At 39.9% G+C, this 18,862-nt stretch overlaps 3 protein-coding genes across 3 annotated transcripts; 1 reads left to right on the top strand and 2 right to left on the bottom strand.

Moving 5' to 3' along the window:
- Positions 1-261: 261 nt before the first annotated feature.
- Positions 262-2,124, bottom strand: MELLADRAFT_72562 (uncharacterized protein; the record flags this gene model as incomplete). The annotated part of the gene is made up of 4 exons (XM_007413184.1): positions 262-869; positions 931-1,674; positions 1,744-1,896; positions 1,969-2,124. The coding sequence occupies 2 exons, from the start codon at positions 1,642-1,644 to the stop codon at positions 600-602; spliced, it is 984 nt and encodes a 327-aa protein (XP_007413246.1).
- A 1,883-nt stretch (positions 2,125-4,007) lies between these two features.
- MELLADRAFT_117324 (uncharacterized protein) lies at positions 4,008-8,353 on the bottom strand (the record flags this gene model as incomplete). The annotated part of the gene is made up of 9 exons (XM_007413183.1): positions 4,008-4,368; positions 4,446-4,564; positions 4,631-5,151; positions 5,212-5,270; positions 5,345-6,421; positions 6,639-7,041; positions 7,105-7,455; positions 7,575-7,672; positions 7,756-8,353. The coding sequence occupies 9 exons, from the start codon at positions 8,351-8,353 to the stop codon at positions 4,124-4,126; spliced, it is 3,471 nt and encodes a 1,156-aa protein (XP_007413245.1).
- An 8,005-nt stretch (positions 8,354-16,358) lies between these two features.
- On the top strand, positions 16,359-17,947 carry MELLADRAFT_65598 (uncharacterized protein; the record flags this gene model as incomplete). The annotated part of the gene is made up of 4 exons (XM_007413223.1): positions 16,359-17,001; positions 17,060-17,131; positions 17,214-17,846; positions 17,895-17,947. The coding sequence occupies 4 exons, from the start codon at positions 16,359-16,361 to the stop codon at positions 17,945-17,947; spliced, it is 1,401 nt and encodes a 466-aa protein (XP_007413285.1).
- Positions 17,948-18,862: the final 915 nt, after the last annotated feature.

The following is an 18,862-nucleotide window of genomic DNA, read 5'->3' as shown; positions in this document are numbered from 1 at the left end:
TCCCTTCTATCACATCTGTTAGTTATGATTTCGTTCATACACAAAAAGGTAAAGTTTGATTTAAGTTTGTATCTATATATATGTAGACTTATGTAGACACATTGTTTGGTCAACTCAATGTAGAAAAGTAAATGTAATAATATCAATACTTACATGGCAAGGTTTAACTCTTCCAGAAGGTTTAACACATCCTTCCAGAGGTCCAAACAACTTGGCCATCCAACAGAATTGATTTTCGCGTCGGACTTGACCTGTTAGATTAAACAACGACAAACAATTACGGTCTGCTTACATTACGACAGGGGAAAAGACTAAATTAGATTATTATATATATGATACAGTTATAATACAACTAATTAATATTATAACATGAATGTAAAGTATTTGACGATGAGGAATAAGAAATATTGTTCGATAACTGAGAGAGAAATGTGAAAAATATATATAACACATATATCAAAATGAAATTGAGGAATACATGTTATTGGTTAAATGGGAAAATGCAGCGAGAATAGATGGTACTACATCGGAACTCTTGTGTAATTAAATGGGAAAATGCAGCGAGAATAGATGGTACTACATCGGAACTCTTGTGTAATTCACCTGGCGGACTCCAATTCGCTAGCAAATGTTTTGCGCGCAGCATCGAAAGTGGCTTCAACCTGGTCTCGTTCACATTGCTCATACCAATCAGCCCATCGGTCCTTGGAGACCTTGTTAATCCAACGTATGTATCTAAACATAGCAGTACGGTCCCACTTATATGCGGGGGCAAAGAAAGAATCCCAAACTTCCTTCTTACCAGTTTGAGATGTATGCGCCAAGTGCCACTGGGTCATTGTTTTCATGGGCATATCGGACGGTGGCCACTGTTTAAAAATTAAACCAAGTCAAAAATTAGTCATACAATAACGCAAAAATGGTGCTCACTAGGCCAGTTTTCTTGGACCTCCTCTTCGGATTTGGTGCCTCATCTTCCGTTGGTGCGGGGAGCGGCAAAGGCGAAGAGTCCGGTGTAATATCTTCATTATTACCTGCAGGTGGTGGTACGTACGTATTGACTCCTTCGTGTCTGTTCAAGTCGCTTATTGATGTTGATCTAATATTGTTTTGACTCGTGTGCGGTTCATCCCCATCAACATCAGGTAGGTCTGACATTGAATCCAAAAAATTATTTGCTTGTCGAGTCGGTAGGATGATTGAAGGTGGTTCGGGGCTGGTTATGTCGTTGAGTATATTGTGCGAGAATATTGGACACCTTGACGCAATCTTGGGAGGTGTGTCTTCTTTGTCTTCAATTACAACAGTCGGGGGTGTTTGTCGTCTTCCTCTTCTAGATTGATATCTGGAAGTTTGTCCATCGCCTGGACTTTCGTTGCGGCCTAAATATTTGATTTCCGGTGATGGTGAAGACTCTGTAGTATTGTACGTTGTTGATGACCCTTGAGAATTGGATCTGAATGCAAGACTGGGACTGTGAGGAACTCGATTTGAAGTCGGTGTAGCTCTCAGAGAATCGACGACCGATTTTAAACTGGTTCTGACTGCCGGAACAAGGCATACTTGTAGTTCTGCCATTCCATGGCACAACTTGGGTTCGACATTCGTCAAGCATACCAGAGCCTCCCGGAGGGGGGTCGTCATTGGGATGGAAGTTCCAACCAACGTGATGTTCTGTGGTGAATTCGTAAAATCATAATTTTTTATTATAAAGTCTGTAATAATATGTGAACTGGTACTTACCCATCTGTCCGCCTTCACGTCGTATACTCACAGCAACTTGTTCCAGTGGGGATTGTGTGCTTGTAAAAATATCATCATTGCTTCACATTCTGATATGGTGTATTGCTTCAATGATTTGGGTGCGAACAAGAAGGGAATCGGTTCGCTGTCAGCCTGTTAGGTGCAAGGTAAAAGTTAGCTTGTCATACGTGACACTTATGATCAGCTCGACCTTGGAGCACGTACGGTCAGCCACAGAGAAATCGATATGTTTCTATTGCAGCTGGCTTCAGCTGCCTCTGTTGCACGTCTTGCTTCTTCTTCCTTAGATCGATTGAGATGATATGTGCGCACGGTTGAGGTTGAAAGCACTAAAGGATGAAGTGGAGGAGCAGGCCCTAGTTGATCCGCCACACTAACATCTGGAATGGCCGATTGTCCATTCCCAGTCGATTCTTGCGTAAGTAGCCCTCTTTCATCGGCGGTGTCGAAAACGGTTTGTAGGAACGGCTGAGTGCTAGGTGCGATCTTAGCACGCTCACCACTTTCATGGGTGTAACACTTAGTCCCTGTGGCTTCACGCTGGGTACGGCAGCACTAAATTTCGCATAAGGAATTTAAGTAATCAGACATTTTGCGTTGTATAAATGATTGTGATTCGTGTCAATACGTACACCGGGACACACATGCCATGTGCATTGTCGGTTGGCGTGCTTGGCTCTGCCTAGATGGGGTGCTCCTCCGTTGATGCCACTACAAGCTTGGCGCGATCGTTTGTTGTCCGACATATTGTGATTTGTGTGTTGAGCGTTTCTTTTCCTAGGTTGTGTCGTAAGGGTCGATTGGTTGGGCGTTAGTGAAATCTGAACGTTGTCATTCAACGTGCATATGTCTTGAAGGTACTCGTGTTGGCTGTAAGTTCGAATTGCTCCCTTTTTACCGGGTTCGAGGGGGCACTGTATGATATGAAAGCAAGATGTTTGCATATCAGCAACCATTCCTGGCATTCAAATAAGGCTGTCGTCATCATACCGATAGGCCTATCAACGGCTTGTTGGGCTGGTGTCGTGGATTGTAATAGTACAAAGAGTGGATGGGTTTATCTTTGCAGCGAAGACGGTCACAACAGAATCCGGTGGGTTGATTTATGGCAACGGTAAGGCGAGTTTGTGGATTGATTCGACGTGCGGCAAGGAGCTTGGGGTAATACAAACTGGTCATTGGTTCTATCGAGTTATTTTTCGTATTCAAAATTAAACGTATATGATTGAGGGAATAGTTTGGAATCTTATTGAAATGAAAAATTGGTTTGTGCTCTGTCTGACTATGGTGTTGGTCGGTTTTCATGTGGCGAAATTTGCGCGGTTAGGTGAATCTTCCACTGGAGTGGGTATATCCGCTCCTCAATGAAGGAGGTGATTAACGTATTGGCATCATCCGCGCTGCTGGGATATAGGTGGTTGGTCGTCATTTGCCCAAACGGGTTGATTAATCGCCGTGTTGTGAAGTGGCTCGGGGTTGCGCTGCTCTTGTTCTTGCCAGTTTAGGATTCGATGGCAGCACGCTCTAGAGTCGAGGAGGTGCCATGTCGCCTTGTTACCCTTTGGTACTTTGTGTATTTGGTATCTCGCTGTGTCGAACGGATTGGTGAAATGTCTGACACATCAGCTGTCAGGTGTGTGCGACACTTAAGTAGGAACGTTCCTTAGGGTTCTTAGGGAACCTTTTTTAGGGAACGTTCCCAATTATGCGCGGATGCGACCATGCCCTCTCCTAACTAGTGTTACTCTTTGACACTGTACATCACGAGATACATAGCATCTCCAGAGCTCTTCAACTGAGGTAGGTTTTCAAAAACTTGCCTCAAATTCCTCGCCAATCAACTCGACTAATAATTCAACATTGGTCGTATGTCAGGCCTCATGAATCTGGGTGTACTACAACCTAGTCTCAACCGAAAAGCTCTAGGCTTCGTAGAGCCTTTCGTCCATGCTCGCAAGCTTATGTTTCAAAACATGACAGACAGCTGCGAGGGATACGAAATAGTAAGAACGGTCCAAAGAGTCAAGACGCACAAAAACACCCAACATAGCCTCATCTTGAGCCGCTCTCTAGGGTAAGACCTGGCAGGTCACCCTTCCCTCTAACGACATAAGCTGCAACGCATTGTGATTAATGAGAGTAACAACCGGCTTCATTGCTTGTCCCGAACGGACAAGAATTCATTGGCGCGTGCACATTGAGTAGAACCAGTGCTCGATGCCTCTTAGCTCGAGTTGAGACTTGGAATAGTACATTGAAGAAACCCGCTGTTCACTTCCAGTGTCACAGCATCACATCATCTCGAAATGAATACACAATGAAGACAAAACCCAAATCCCAGTAGAAAGGTGCCAGGATCTTAATAAGGCAATAACCTCTTCCTTTCTTCAAGTTCATTACGTTGTTCTAAATCTTCAATCATCATCTCTTCATCTTCATCTTCAAGTCTTTCAATCTCTTTCTCAATCTCTTCAATCTTTTTGAAAATCTTTCGATCTTTAATTCTAATTCCTTTTTCATCACATAATCTTAACATTCGTTTTTGTTCTGTTACGTTTTGATAAACTGTTGATAATTTGGGTGAAAAGGGTAGTAGATATAGATCTATTTTTCGCAACAAAAAGGTATGTAAGAAAACTGTGACTTGATGACAGTCACATCCCAAGAATCAACATTCTTACCTTTGACCCACGGGCAAGCTGCATGTGACCGAGTGATGATTGACCTTGCTCTAGTATAATTCTCATTACGGATTTCGAATTCAATGTATAACTTCCAAAGCTGAAAACTAGACTTCGTTCTACCAAAAGAAGCACAAAAATATTAATAACTTGTCACAGAAACTTCATAAAAGACATAAACTGACCTTTGGTTTAATAAAGCTCTTTCAAAAAGTCTACGAACAGCCACTTGATTATATCCCGTCACATTCAAATGCATTTCAACCCAAATCGCAAATAACCAACTATTACTGGTCACACTCATTTCATTTTTCAATAAACAACCTTCAATCAATCTTCTAGTCTCATTATCAATCTTCATCCTACTCTCATTAAATGCAAACAACGAAAGAAATATACTATTATTCTTAAACTTTTCAACTGATCTTTTTAAAATCTTTCTTAATTCAAATGGTTTATAACTACGATGATTTTTAATATGTTGATAAATTATTCGACAATAATTCATCCAAAGTTCTTCTTCTTCTGCTAAACTATTCAAATCTTCAATCGCTTTGATTGTGGTTTCAAATATATCACAAGATGATTCAAATCCTTCACTCGTATATTGAAGAGTTGCAAAAGCTGTTGCATCTGATACTCTTTGACGGATCATATCTTGAGGAGCATCGGAATGGAACACGGTAGAAATGCGGGACATAAAAGCCTACAAAGTTCAGATCTTGATAAGTATCACACTGCCTTTCAATCAGAACTGTGAGCTTACCCTTCTCGTCCGTAGTAAGACTGTTGCTGCTGGTTGCTCGACAGTAGTAGCTGCCAGTACTATTCATTTTCGAGGGGAAAATCACAAGAGGTAAGACCTTAAGCTGATAAAAACTGTAAACAACGTTACTAACCCGCTGGTGTAACATCCAAACATTTTGTCGCTCGAGCCAAAATCCTTGCAGCTAGACCGCAATTTCCCAAGTCGGTTTCCATTTCAGCCCAAGAGTACCAGATCAATGTTAGATCTTGCCGTTCTTCTTCGACTAAACTCAATGTCTTCACATATACATCTCGAGCTGTTTTGACTTTGCCTTTCAAGAGACATAATCTAGCATATGTATCCCATAGCAACAAACATGATTGATCCTTGCTCAAGATCTCCTTGGTCATCTTGATTGCCGATGTGACATCTAAACGAGCTTCAAACGCAATCACACAGAGAGTGAAGTAAAGGTCTTTTTCCAATACGGTGCTTGTCCGTAACAATGCTAGCGCATTCTGAATGAAAGGGATGTCGCTTGTGTTGGGAAGGAAGCTTGTAAACCATTTGGTCGGATCAGAGAATAGCTGTCGTTGGTCAGAAGGAAAGACTCGAAAGGGCGTCTTCAACGGATCTCTGATGCCTGATAAGCTTTCACGCATTCCGTTGATATCAACTGCTGTGACCGGTTCAATATTGGGCCAAAAGAACGCCTGTCGGTCGACCGTGTCACAGATCTCGGATGAAAGAAATGGGTCTGTGAAAAAAGCCACATTGGTATCCACATCCGGTGGAGGGAGACATAGTCCCATGAAAGAAAGGAATGAATAAAGTAAAGCCTGCTTTGAATCAAAAGTCGAAACACGGAAAAGGAGATTCCGAATATCATCGAAGAGAACACATCGGAATGGATCGTCGTCGCTATCAGGGTCGCTGGTCCTTGTAGGTCCTAGGATTTTTAACTCTGTTTCTTGCCAGGCGCCAAATTGTGACGGATCAGGACTCGACTCCGGATGCTGAGTAACAGGTGAGGGAGGTGAAAATTCAACATCAGATGAGTATCTAGACCAGCCTATTGAGCCAGTCTCCCCGATTCTTGGAACTTCTGAGTCCCAAAAGAGTTCAAAGTCTTCCAAGAGTTCACTTGTTGATTGAGCGTGAGCGACTGGACTCAGAAAGTTGAGCTCAATGATAGCCTGAAATGCAGCTACAGCACGCTCATGGAAACCTTTTCACCGAAGATAATCAATAATCAGTAAACTTCGCCGCATTCAGATTCACATGTGAAGATGGACGAGAATCGCGACTAACAAACCTGCTTGTTTCAACATGATGCAGCAACGATGAAACAAATAGACTAAGCTCTGTTCATAATCATTGACGTCTGCAATCCAACGTCAGCGCAAGGGTTGCTAAGAGGCTCGCGTGAATTTTCCAAAACATACCTCTATCATCAGCCTTGTCGTCGGCACGCCTCACAAGTCTGTCAATCAACTCTTCATATACTTCAACCATCTCGGTCACATTCATGCTACCGGCATCAGTTTGTCGCCAGTCAACATAAGCTATCCATAGCCCAGTGACACCAGGATGCGAGTCAAGCATTTTGCGCCATTCTTGTGAAGAATCAACATCGGGTTGATCGCAATATGCTCGCATGTAAGCCAGTAAGATAGATTCGTCATTCTGGTTTGACTTGACCCGTAAAGCCTCTTTGAGATATGTCAATTTCAGGTCACTGGTACCTTGCACATGCTTTCGAACTGCATCTTGATCGATATCAGTTTGTTTAGCCCTCAGCCCGACCATTCCAAGTTCCTTCATCTCGTCTTGAAGATTGACCAAAGCCTACATAATAGCATAACTTTCAGAATTGGTCAAAAGATCAGAATTTGGAACAAGACACTCAACTAGCCACGTCTCAGTATCACTAGGATCATCTTTACTCTTTCTTTCTAAGTCACCTTTCAGCTTGTTGAGCCTCTCAAGAACAGACTCCCCGCCATCTTCTTCCGGCGGTAGATAATCGAATGCGTCACCGTCCGAGTCCACCTCCTCTGCATATGTTTCATCGAATATCGATCGAGGTTCAGGCTTCGGTGGCGGGCGCATCTGTCCATCCGCCCTCAGACGTTCATCAATGCTGATAAAACTTGCAGCTGGACCGGCAGGAGATTCTGAAGACGATTTAGGAATCACGATCCGTTTGAGATTTTTATCGTTCAGTAATTGAAATGTTGCTTCATCGGTGATCGAGATGGCCTTTTGTCAGGTAAAGGAAGAGGAGGGAAACGGACTTCAGTTTTGCTGAATTGTCGATTTGATGATCAAGCTAAAAATCGGAGCATCAATAGTAATGATATATAAAGATCGCCCTCAACTTTACGACGACCCTCTTCACTCAATTTCAAACCATTTCCTCGATACGCACTATCAAGAGTGATTCGCCAACGATGATGTATACCCAATACTCGTCCAGCTGTTGTAGACACATGAATACATTAGCTTTGATTAATCAGCTGTGCTGAATATAACGAAGAAAAAACAGCATAGGAGACTTACCACCAATTCGTCTGTAATTAGGAACTTTGCCTTTGTCTGGTTTACCATTATGTAAATTAAAAGTATCTTCCCTAAGATCAGTATAAAACAATTTCTTTTCTTGTGGATTTGAATATAATAAAGATTGATTTGATAACTTTGATGATGTTTTAGATTCCTTTTCGATTTTAATCCGTTTGGATTGTTTAAGTTCATCTTCTGTTGATCTAAGTTTTTTGTTCTTTGATTTCTCGCTTTTGATTTTCTTCACTTCTGAATTTACGATCCCTTTTTCTAAACCCAAGCCAAGTGAATCCAGGAAAGTGTCGGCTGGATCATAACTTGATTCAAGTTTCCTGTCGCCTTCTGGCTTCGAAATGTGAGTGCTCCTTGATGAGCTTTGTGTAGGGAGTTTTTTGGTGCGCTTTGTATCAGTACGGTTTTTGCTTTTCTTGTCAGATTTCGACTTGCTACCGGCTACCTGATCCCGAGGTTCATTGGATGGTAGGTCAGGAAACGAATCGAAACTGGGAGCTGGAACATTGACAGTCGGCGGCTGGAGACTCGAGCTTTGTGCAAGGTGAGATGGGAATGAATCGAATGAAGGTGGTTGATCCATTGAAGGTTATGATTTGATCCTGAGTGGTATCATTCGAGTTGATTAGGTTCCCTAGTGTTTGTGTTTGATTGTGGTTCGTCCATCGATCATTATCCTGCTCAGCGTCCAGTTGTCCAGGAAGTCTCATTTTTGTTTGAAGCATACACACACTTCAGGCTCAGCTGATGCTAATAAAGAGCGTAATAGCTCGCTGTTTTCACTTCCCGATATTAGGATATCTTTCTAACAAGAACTTTCACGATCACACAAATCCGATTCCTCACACTTCGATCTTTCAAGCTTGATCAACAGAATGTTATCCTCCATCATGCTTCAACACTGATGTCAAAATTGGTTACCACCATGATAATCCAACATGATATCGGCCAAATTCTCAACTCGCGGAAGCGCGATATTCAATTTCATCGATTTTTTTCCAGGAGTGTGCTTCCGATGATGTTGATTATTCGAGTCTTCCAAAGCCTTCTGAAAACTTGACTGCTTGCTATCCAAATTCTTTGACCCGTCAGCCTACCATGCACTGAAGTTAGAACACAGTTCTTATAATTGGTCTTCAATTGAACTCGAACACAGCACTGCTTCAGTTGGTTTATATATTCAAACCACAAGCTTTCCACTATCCATTCTGGCCTTTTGGCTTAGATCAAGTGTAGTATCTGTTCTTATCAGTGTAATTACTGGTATTGGTTCATCGAACCAATCAATTAATTACTCTTATCTTTGTATGCCCTCGACCGCTCACTGGCTTGCCAGCGTGGTTGAGACGATGGCCTTGGGCTCACACTACCCCCTTGTGCTGTCAGGCAAAACCTCTTTTTTGCCAGTTGTATATATCAAATACTGATCATATCTTTTTGTATTTATTTCATTGTTTAAAGTGCCCCCTGAGCTAAAGGCTATCAGGCACTACAGCTACTTTATTTTTGCACCACTCCAGTAAAAACCTCAGCGGGGAAAATGAAATGGGCTGGCTGTTACCAAGGCTGCCACTATACTATACTATACTATACTGTGACTATACTTGGTATAGTATAGTTCAACTATACTGTACTTGAACTATACTCGGTATAGTATAGTACAACTATACTCATCTATACTATACTATACTGTGCAGTATAGTTGAACATGCTGATGGAAAACTTGTGTAACCCTTGTCCATGTGTAGTTGATCAATTGATACTATACTGAGTATAGTTGAGCAAAGTATAGTTTCAACTATACTATACTGAGTATACAGTCAAACCTCGATGTAAGCATCTAGTATGTATGCATATCACGCTTTAAGCATTGAAAATTGTGCGCTGATTTTTGCTCCTACCAGCTAAGAGCATCCGCACTCGTGCGGTAAGTCGGGTGCGGTAAGGTTAAATTTACCGCAAACGCGGGGTCTTTTCCACACCGGTGAAAAATTAGCCCCGCGGTAGTTAATTTTCGGTCATTTTGCGTTAGCGAATCGGTAAAATTACCAATTGGCTAACGCATGCGGTATCACACATCACGACTTGTTCCCGGCAACTCGACTCCAAAAACAAAACTCAACCAGACCTCCAACACCAAAGTCAACAACCAATATCTCCTTTTCACCACTCACACACGATGAATTCCAAGCCTTACAGTTGCATGAATCAACTCGAGAACGTTCGACACCGATCGATGTCTTCAATTGAAATAAGTCAATCAACCATCTTGAACTCGACTCCAAACCATTCAGATGAAAATGAAAGATGTCTAGATTCATATAGCTATGTAGAGGTCAATATTTAAGAAAATCAACATTAAAAGACCAATCATTGGAGGACTTTTAGGATCAAGTGATACAAATTAAAAATTGAAGTTTGGATTTTTATTTCCTAGTTTTAAATTCTTTAAATCTTTTACAAGATCATTATGTGTATTCAGACTCATTAAAAGCTTTCTCGATGTAGTAAAGCCTTTGTTTTTTAATTGGAATTCATGTATTAAGATCTGAACAAACTCATGTTAAATTTGTAATTTTAAATTAAGATCTATCGATCGAGTAGATGAACAGGATGATATCGGGTCTTCATGTGTAGATGGAGTATTAGTATCTTAGTGCAAAGAAGAGAACAGTGCCTCTATCACATGAAAACTGGCCATGAAAGCAGGTGATGTGTACTCAAAAAATTAAAACTTTACCTTACTGCACAACCGGTGCGGAGTACATGCACTATCTGTAAAGTTATAAAAGTTACAGCGCTGCTAATGCAAACGAGTGCGAAATTTGGTTGAGTTAAGTAACTTTTTACTTAATGTTGTGTTTGTTACCGCACGTGACCAAATTAACAACCGCAAACGAGTGCGGATGCTCTAAAGTGCCTTGCGATGTATGCATATCACCTTATAGGCAAGAGAAAATCTGTGCCAATCTCTATGCTTACATCGAGGGTTGACTGTAGTATAGTACAATTTAAACTATACTATACCCAACTATAGTCATACCAGTGTAGTATAGTGGCACCCTTGCTGTTACCCATTGGGGTTTAAACCTCCAGGTGCTGTTACAGAACAAGCTAATGCCTTTAAAGGCTTTGGGTTGGTGGAGAATGCTTTTAGATTCTCGGAGTTGGTGTTTAAGTATTGTTTTGGTGAGTTTTAGTCTTTGGCGTTCAAATCTGTGGCAAATAAACAAGAAATGGTCAAGTGTTTCAACCCCTTGTCCACAATGGCAGAGGGGATTCAATCTTTGGTTATGTTTGAAGAGAAATGAGTTGAGGGACATATGATTGGATTTTAGCTGGGTTATTATTGAGCATTTGTGTTTCTCAAGGTTGCGTAACACTGTGAGATGTTGTTTGGGTGAGGGCTTGTGTCCTGATCTTTTGATTTTGTTGGTGGCATAGTTGTTGTTTTCTAATACTGTCCAAGCCTTAATTGCTGTCAGGAAGCTCGCAAGGCTTGATGTTGAGGTGAAGGTTCTTGCGAGGTTGCAGTTTGCTAGTTTGTTAGCAATTTTGTCTACAATTTCATTACCTACTATCCCTTTGTGGACACGTGCTGCGTAGAAGGCTGCTGAGATGTAGTTGAGTAATTTGAATGTTTCTTTCCGGTCTTGAAGTGATGTGATGGAGGTCAGGCAGTTGCCTAGGCCGTTGACCCAAGAAGGTCTTGACACAACTCCACCTGATCTTATAACAGCACTTCACACTTAATCAAGCCAGAAAAATGCCTGATATGGTTGATGACGGCAAGAACCACTGAATCAGGTGTTTTTCAGAAATTGTTCCACAAGTTGCACAAGTCATTTACAAAACAAAACAAGATAATTTTGAGGTTGTCTTGTTGAGGGCTGTCCAAAATTATCCTCAGCAGAACACATTTCATAAATCCCGTTTTTTTTAACTTTTATAACCCTGAAGAACTTGGGTCTTTTGTTATTGTAATTACAAAATATCTGGTCTGTGGTTTCATGCTTCTTGCTTCCACCAACCATACTTATGATCTCAAGGCAAGGATTTGATGTCTGAGTTGAGATCTTAATTCTTGGTACAGGAAAATAAATACAATTTGACATGTGCCAAATGAGATTACAGTTGCGTCTCAGAAAACCAATGTGTGTCAAAACCAACACTCTTGGAAAACTGATACTTTCTTGGTCAAATATATTTTATTTGCGGTGAAATTTGTCAAACCCAATAACCAATACCTTTTTTTTGAGTTCCCAACTTCAAAACCAATACTTTAGCAGGTCACATGACTTGGGATTGTGTTTTTGTTGTATTTTTTTGTTCACACCACATCCTTCATTGTATTGACAAGCATCCTCACCTCAAATCAAATATCATAGTTCTATAATCATCAATAAACTTATGTAGTTCCACAATCATGCTTCCCAAAGACCTTTTGAGATACACCATTTCTTGGATTGAAAGAGGGTTTGAAACCTTGAAAACCAAGGACACTGCTTGCTTAGAACCTTTGAAAGAGCTAATCAGTTCAGTAAATGCACTTACCAAAGCCAATGAAAGGTTCATAGATCAATCAGCAAATCTGGTAGACCAGTTGAGGGTGGTGGTCCAAATTAAAGAGATTGAAGATGTTGCTCACACCGTCACTGAGTTCAACAAGGAGGAGAAGGCACATTAGAGGTCCTGATCCTCAAGGCTGACCAGGCGGGTCCAGTGATTGCAATATCACTTAATAGTGAGTATAAAGCATTTTCAGCTAAAGGTGTAACCTTGAAGCTCACTAAATGATGGGTTAAATTTTGATCTTGCCTTCCAGGAAAGCGTAGATGTACGGAAACTTTACAGCCAAATATTATTGTCAAACAAATCCTACAAATACAAAGGAAAAAGTAATGAAGAAGGTCAACCCAACCTTTTCTCAACAAATCAAGATTTTGAACTGGCATCGCGCCAATGGAGGGATTAAAACTAAGACTGCAAAAGTATGTAAAGAAATTTATCTTGCGCTGCTATTTGGACAGCCTTGGCTTTTGGAATGGTTGCCTGAAGAGACAAAGATTTGTGCCGATTATACTTCCGGTGCTGGTGTTCATGCCAAGCAAAAGATTCTAACAGAGCATCCACAAGTAAACCACACACTTGAGACCTGGGTTACTCAGGCTGAGCAACTGGGGTTTGTCTTGACTGGATCAATCCTCCAAGTGATGTGTAATTGCTTTGCTGACCTCTTCAAGATACCAGTTGAAGATTGACTGTGTGTTTCCAATGGATGGTTGACAAGCTATAAGAGCCAGTTGGGTCTACGTTCAATCAAACATCACAGAGAGACTGGTTCAGCTTCCCCTGATGCTGTTTCTGCAGAACCCCCCGTGTCTGTGCTATCACTGATCTATACAATCTTGCCAACATATATAATATGGATGAGACTGGCCGTTTTTATGAGTAAGTCTGAAATATGATAGGCTTTGAATTCTTTAAAAAATATTCATGTATCTGTCCCTTCTGTAGAATGCCTCCAGATAGGGGATTGACATTTAGTCCAAAGTTGATGCCAATGGATCCAACAAACAGCACCCTCTAGCCATAGGGAAAGCTAACAAGCCAGTCTGCTTTCATGGAAAGACAGGTGAGCAGCTTGGCTTTTACTACCGGAACAATACAAAAGCTTGGATGCAGACTAGCCTTTTCATAGAATGGATTGAATCTTGGGACCAAGACCTTAAACTTGAGTGCTGCAAGATTCTACTCCTTGTTGACAATTTTTCTGGCTATTGATCAACCAACCCAGCTAAACCTTTAAAAAACAACCAACTTGAATTCTTTGCTCCAAATCTCACATCTCACATCCAACAAGTTGATGCGGGCATCATTGCAAACTTCAAGTGTTATTACTGTTCTGAATTCATAGACTTTGCCATCAATTGCTACAAGCTCAACATCCCAATTGGCGAGATCTACAAAATTCATCAATTGGACACTGTGAAACTTGCTTCCAAGGCCTGGTACTGGGTTACCAATATGACAATTGTGAATTGCCGTAAAAAGTCTGGCATTCTGTTGTATTGAAATCTAGAAGGATCAGTCAAGAACCACAATGATGATATACCTTCTGAAGACTTCAATTCTGATCCAATCATTGACAACTGCTATAGAAACTTTAAGCACTGACTTGAACAGTTTTGAAAGCTTGACAATTTTTCATGCACCAAACTGCATGTCAATCTCACATATCCTTAATCTTATTGGTAAACACTCAAGTAGGTTAGAAGAATGGACCTTCAAAGAGATTGTTCAAATCATTCAAGTAGATATGCAAGAGAAAGCTATAATTGAAAACACACCACCACCTTGACCAACTCATCAAGCATTTCTTGAAGCTTCTGAGATCATGATGAGATATTTGGCCTATGGCAATAGCAATAGAGTGAAAGAGTACAAAATTAAGGGCCATCTGGGAATCAGTAAGACTTTGCTGTGTAGTCAGTGCCAAACCCGCCAAGCAGAAAACCCTCACACATCTCATTTCTAGAGACACTTTGTAACTTCCCAATACTTCTCTGTCATAACCAATTAAGACTTCTGATAAGAGTTCTTGCTGCTTGAGTATCTGACATATTACCCTTGAATTTATGATATTCTTGGAGTAAAGATGAAAATTTGTCAATGTGAATTTTTAAGCTATCAGATCTAAGTTGAGTCATGTTCTGCAGAGCAATTTCAATATGTTTGAGTTTTGCTTCAGAAATGTTTGAATGAAAAGTCTTGAGATGACTCCATAAAACGTAAGGATCATAAACAATCATGATATCTTTAGTAGTAGGATCCCTATGGGTTAACTTATCTCTAGCACATTCACCATTTACACCTTCACATTTGTTGAGGATCCAAGTGGAAATTACAAACTTCACTTTCTTATGGTTGTCATCAGTAAGTGATGTGTCTCTATAGTCTTTCACATCAAGGTATGATCCATAGCCTAATGATTTGATGGATTGATGTATAAGTAAATGACAGTAGTTGAAATTTTCATCGTTGAGATCATTCTTGACAATGAACTTGCTCAACGCAGTAGTAGTTCAATGTACAAACAGTTGAAGAGGTGTATAGGAAGCATTGGTGGAAGTAACATCACCGGGAAGTTCTGAACTCATTCTGGGTGATACAATGGAGGGTAAAACCAGAGACCATAGACCTGAGAAGCTTTTCACAGTAGAAGAGGAGGATTCTGAGCTCAATTTCTCAGATTTGGAGTTGATGTTGACAGTTATAGGATTTCTGTCAATAGACTTGGAGTCAGTGTGAGAAATACAATTATTTTCCTCTTCAGATTGCATAAAAGAATAGGTCGTTGATGAAGAAGAGAGTTGATATTATAATCATACTCTTGCTACCATGTAAAGATCAGATTTGATTCAGCTAAAGTGAGCAAAGTGGTGTAGCCAGATAGAAAATTGGAACCTGGGGTAATCAGGTAAGCGTGAGTATGGCAACAAGCCACAGAAGCTACATAGAGCTAATCAAATGACAAACCTGTGCACAAGCAACAGGAATGATGTACAAAATCAAGAGATACAAGTGTAAGTGAAAACTGAGTAATAAGATTCTTTTTGATCAAAAGCAGACTTGGCATACCTGGGGTAATCAGGTAAGTGTGAGTATGGCAACAAGCCACAGAAGCTATGTAGAGCTAATCAAATGACAAACCTAACAGCCCACAACAGTTAGTAAAAAGAAATGAAGTTGAGAAAGATCAAACTGACAAACCTGTACACAAGCAACAGGAATGATGTACAAGATCAAGAGATACAAGTGTAAGTGAAAACTGAGTAATACTAAAAGTTGAAAGACATGTATTAGACTTTAATGAAGTTAAACAAGTATATAATGAAATCACTTACAGATTCTTTTTGGCCAAGGAAAAGTATCTGGATGAGGGACAGTAGCAACTATTTAACCAGAGAACAACTCAGACACACATACACATTCATTACAAATTAGACAAAAAGAAAAGCTCAAGTCTCATATGACTGATTCGCAAAACAGAATAATTTGATATCTTCATTACTCTCCTAATCACATAACATCCTTATTTGTAAACTTCTTCCCAAATTTGAATTTCACTAATCATCTCTCTTCATTCTAAATGACCTTCTTAATCAACATGACATAACCGGGAGTCCTTGACCCAATGAGACAAAACTGAGAAATTAACCAAACAATTATTAACGTAACAATGACCAACATAAGCTAATTACCACAACATGATTCAATCAACTTATAGAACATGCATGGGGCTCAGAATTCACAGTTCTCTGTCTACAAAAGTGTTCTCACCTACAAGTTTCAGGTTTCAGTTTCAGGTTTCATGTTTCAGGTTTCATGTTTCATGTTTCATGTTTCATGTTTTGAAATTTTCAGGGAAGTAAGAGAATCTTACAAAAGACTGTTTGAATATGAATTCTCCTTGGAAACTAAACCACTGATCAAGACCCAACTAATGTTTCTAACAATTCTTTCTGATTATCATCCCATCACAACTTTGGCCACAGAAATTCACCCTTATTACTAACCCAACCAATATGAATCAATTCATCTTGGCCTGTGGGATCTACTTGATGTTGTTTAGCTGTGTCTACACACTCACTGACCGGGAAAGTTTTTTTCAACAAGGGCTGATAAACTGGGTTGAGCGTGACACATTTTCCAACTCTGAGATTGAAAATCTTCATCTAGGAGGACATTCAACCCATGAAACTGGCACCATGCATGGAAGATTTAAGGAGTTAGAGATTTTTGGACCATTGAATGGGGCATTCAAACATGAAACTCATGCACAGGCAGCTAGTGCACAGATGATAGAAAACAACCCTGGAGAATGTATTAATGATTGGGAGATTCTGCAAAAGATTTTAAATCTTGCAACAGAAGCTCAAAAATATGGTGGAGCTCTCAAGACCAAAGGTGAAAAATTGATGATTGCGGTCAAACATCTTGATAATGGAGTTGACCTCTTCAAGAATGGATCTGAGCTGGAAATGTTTATCATCAATGCACTGGAAGATTTACAAAGAGAAGATCTGAAAGTGGATGAAAGACTGTGGAATTTAAGTGTTCTTCAAATACTTCAATCTTTCTTGCCAAGGGGAGAACTTCAAGCAATCAGACTTGATCCAACGACAGGTCCTGTTTCCCGAGGAGGACTGGAGCTTTTCCTATCAAAAGGTATGTTTTGTTTGATCACTGTTGAGGATAAGGAATTGATTATCCATATTGTCTTCAGATAATGACTTTAGCAGGCTTTGGATAGAGGGTGTATCAAGCGGAATACTAGACAGCTTCCCTGAGAATGATTGTGAGTAACCTAATATCTGTTTGCTCAATGTTTTTCTTCCCTAAGAGACATTTGAAGCTAATTCAAATGGTTCATATCATAGACATTATAGAAATTCTCAAGCAAGTTGAGTTGATTGTAAACATAAGAAATAAACTCCAGCTCTCTGAAGCACTATCACCTACCTTGATAGAAATAGATGATTCCTTGATTCAAAGAAGCTCTTTATCCAACCCAGCTATTGTCAAGTCATTGACATTGAAGTCTATGCAGCACATGAATGAAAAGACTACTTCAACTCAAGAAACTCGATGCTTGTTTCGCATATTGCAGCATCTATGGACATTCTTTCCAAATTCAAGGAGGTGTATAAAGACCAATGTGGACGCAAATCACCATTTCAAACAGATTTCAAAGATAATCCAATGCCAATCTAAATTAAAGCCTCATATTGAACAATACCTTGAGGGAGGAGATATTGATCCTTACATGGCAAATCTTTTTTTGAGTCTTAACAGTTGGAATCTCTGTCTAGATTTCCTCAAAGACCGCCTTCATTTATTGCATATCCAAGACTCTGCATTGAAAGGGGGACAGGCAGAGACATATGGTCTGGATATCAAAAAAAAGGAAAAGTATTTTTTTGATCAAGATACTTTCATTGACTTGATGGTTATAGCAAGGACTGATTATCCAGAACTTGGAAGATATTTGGATAGTCAGGTGGAAATGGATAGTAAGTGCTTCTGATTCCAGCCTCAATCTTACAAATAATACCTTGCAGCAAGATTGGATCAGCCAATAAAAGATATTAATCTCTGTCACCAAAGCTGTTGAATTTCTCAAAATCAAAAAATCTTTTTTGACAACTCAGCAGATATCAGCAGAAGACTTTGATAACACCAAGAGACAGATTTATTGGTTGATTTTATGTTCAATGGATGACTGATCAATTTTTCCCTTATATATTTGTAGATAAAATTGGACACTACAAATTCAAATCAGATGTCTTGCTTCAAATTGAATCCAAAGAAGAGTACCCTGATGAATGTCCCATCTGTCTAGAAGGATTTCTTCAAGGACAAAGGGTTATCCAGTTGAGATGTCATCATACCCATATTTTTCATCATCATTGTATGAACTTGAAGGTAACCTGATAGATTCGTATGTTTGCTGCAAAAAATAAAGGTATAATTCACTGATGTTTGATTGTACATTTTTTGATTAAATTCAGGAAATGACAAAATCAGCTGCACATCACAGAGAGGAATTCAAATGTCCCAAATGTCGAAAACATATTGAACTTCCTCTCACTTGTAAAGAGCACATTTTTTGGGAGCAACTGGATACAAAACATACTTCATCTTGAGGTATAGGGGGTTTCATGTCAGAAACTTTTTGTGAAACTTTTTAGAAAACAGCCAAGTTTCTTAGGGCCCGTTCAGCTAAAAACCAAATGCAGCTTTTGGCCAAATACTGATCCAATTTGAAAAACAGCCTCAAGGGTGTTTTTCAACCCCCAAAACTCTTTTTGCCCCTCAATCAATCAACTTCACCATCTTCTACACAAGACACCAACCACCCTTTTATTTCATTCACACACCCATTTCATTTACTCTTGTTTTTATTTGATTGATCACATTCTTTTGTGATCACCCATTTCCTTTTCTATAATGTCTATTGCCAATTTTTGATCAAGCCCTCCCCAATGTTCTTCTATCATTTCTTTTGTGATTGATCATTGTATTTGCA

This window comes from Melampsora larici-populina, assembly GCF_000204055.1.
Source record: "Melampsora larici-populina 98AG31 unplaced genomic scaffold MELLAscaffold_35, whole genome shotgun sequence".
Taxonomy (NCBI): domain Eukaryota; kingdom Fungi; phylum Basidiomycota; class Pucciniomycetes; order Pucciniales; family Melampsoraceae; genus Melampsora; species Melampsora laricis-populina.
Note: the sequence above shows the minus strand (reverse complement) of the source record. Positions and strands in the feature narration are given on the sequence as shown.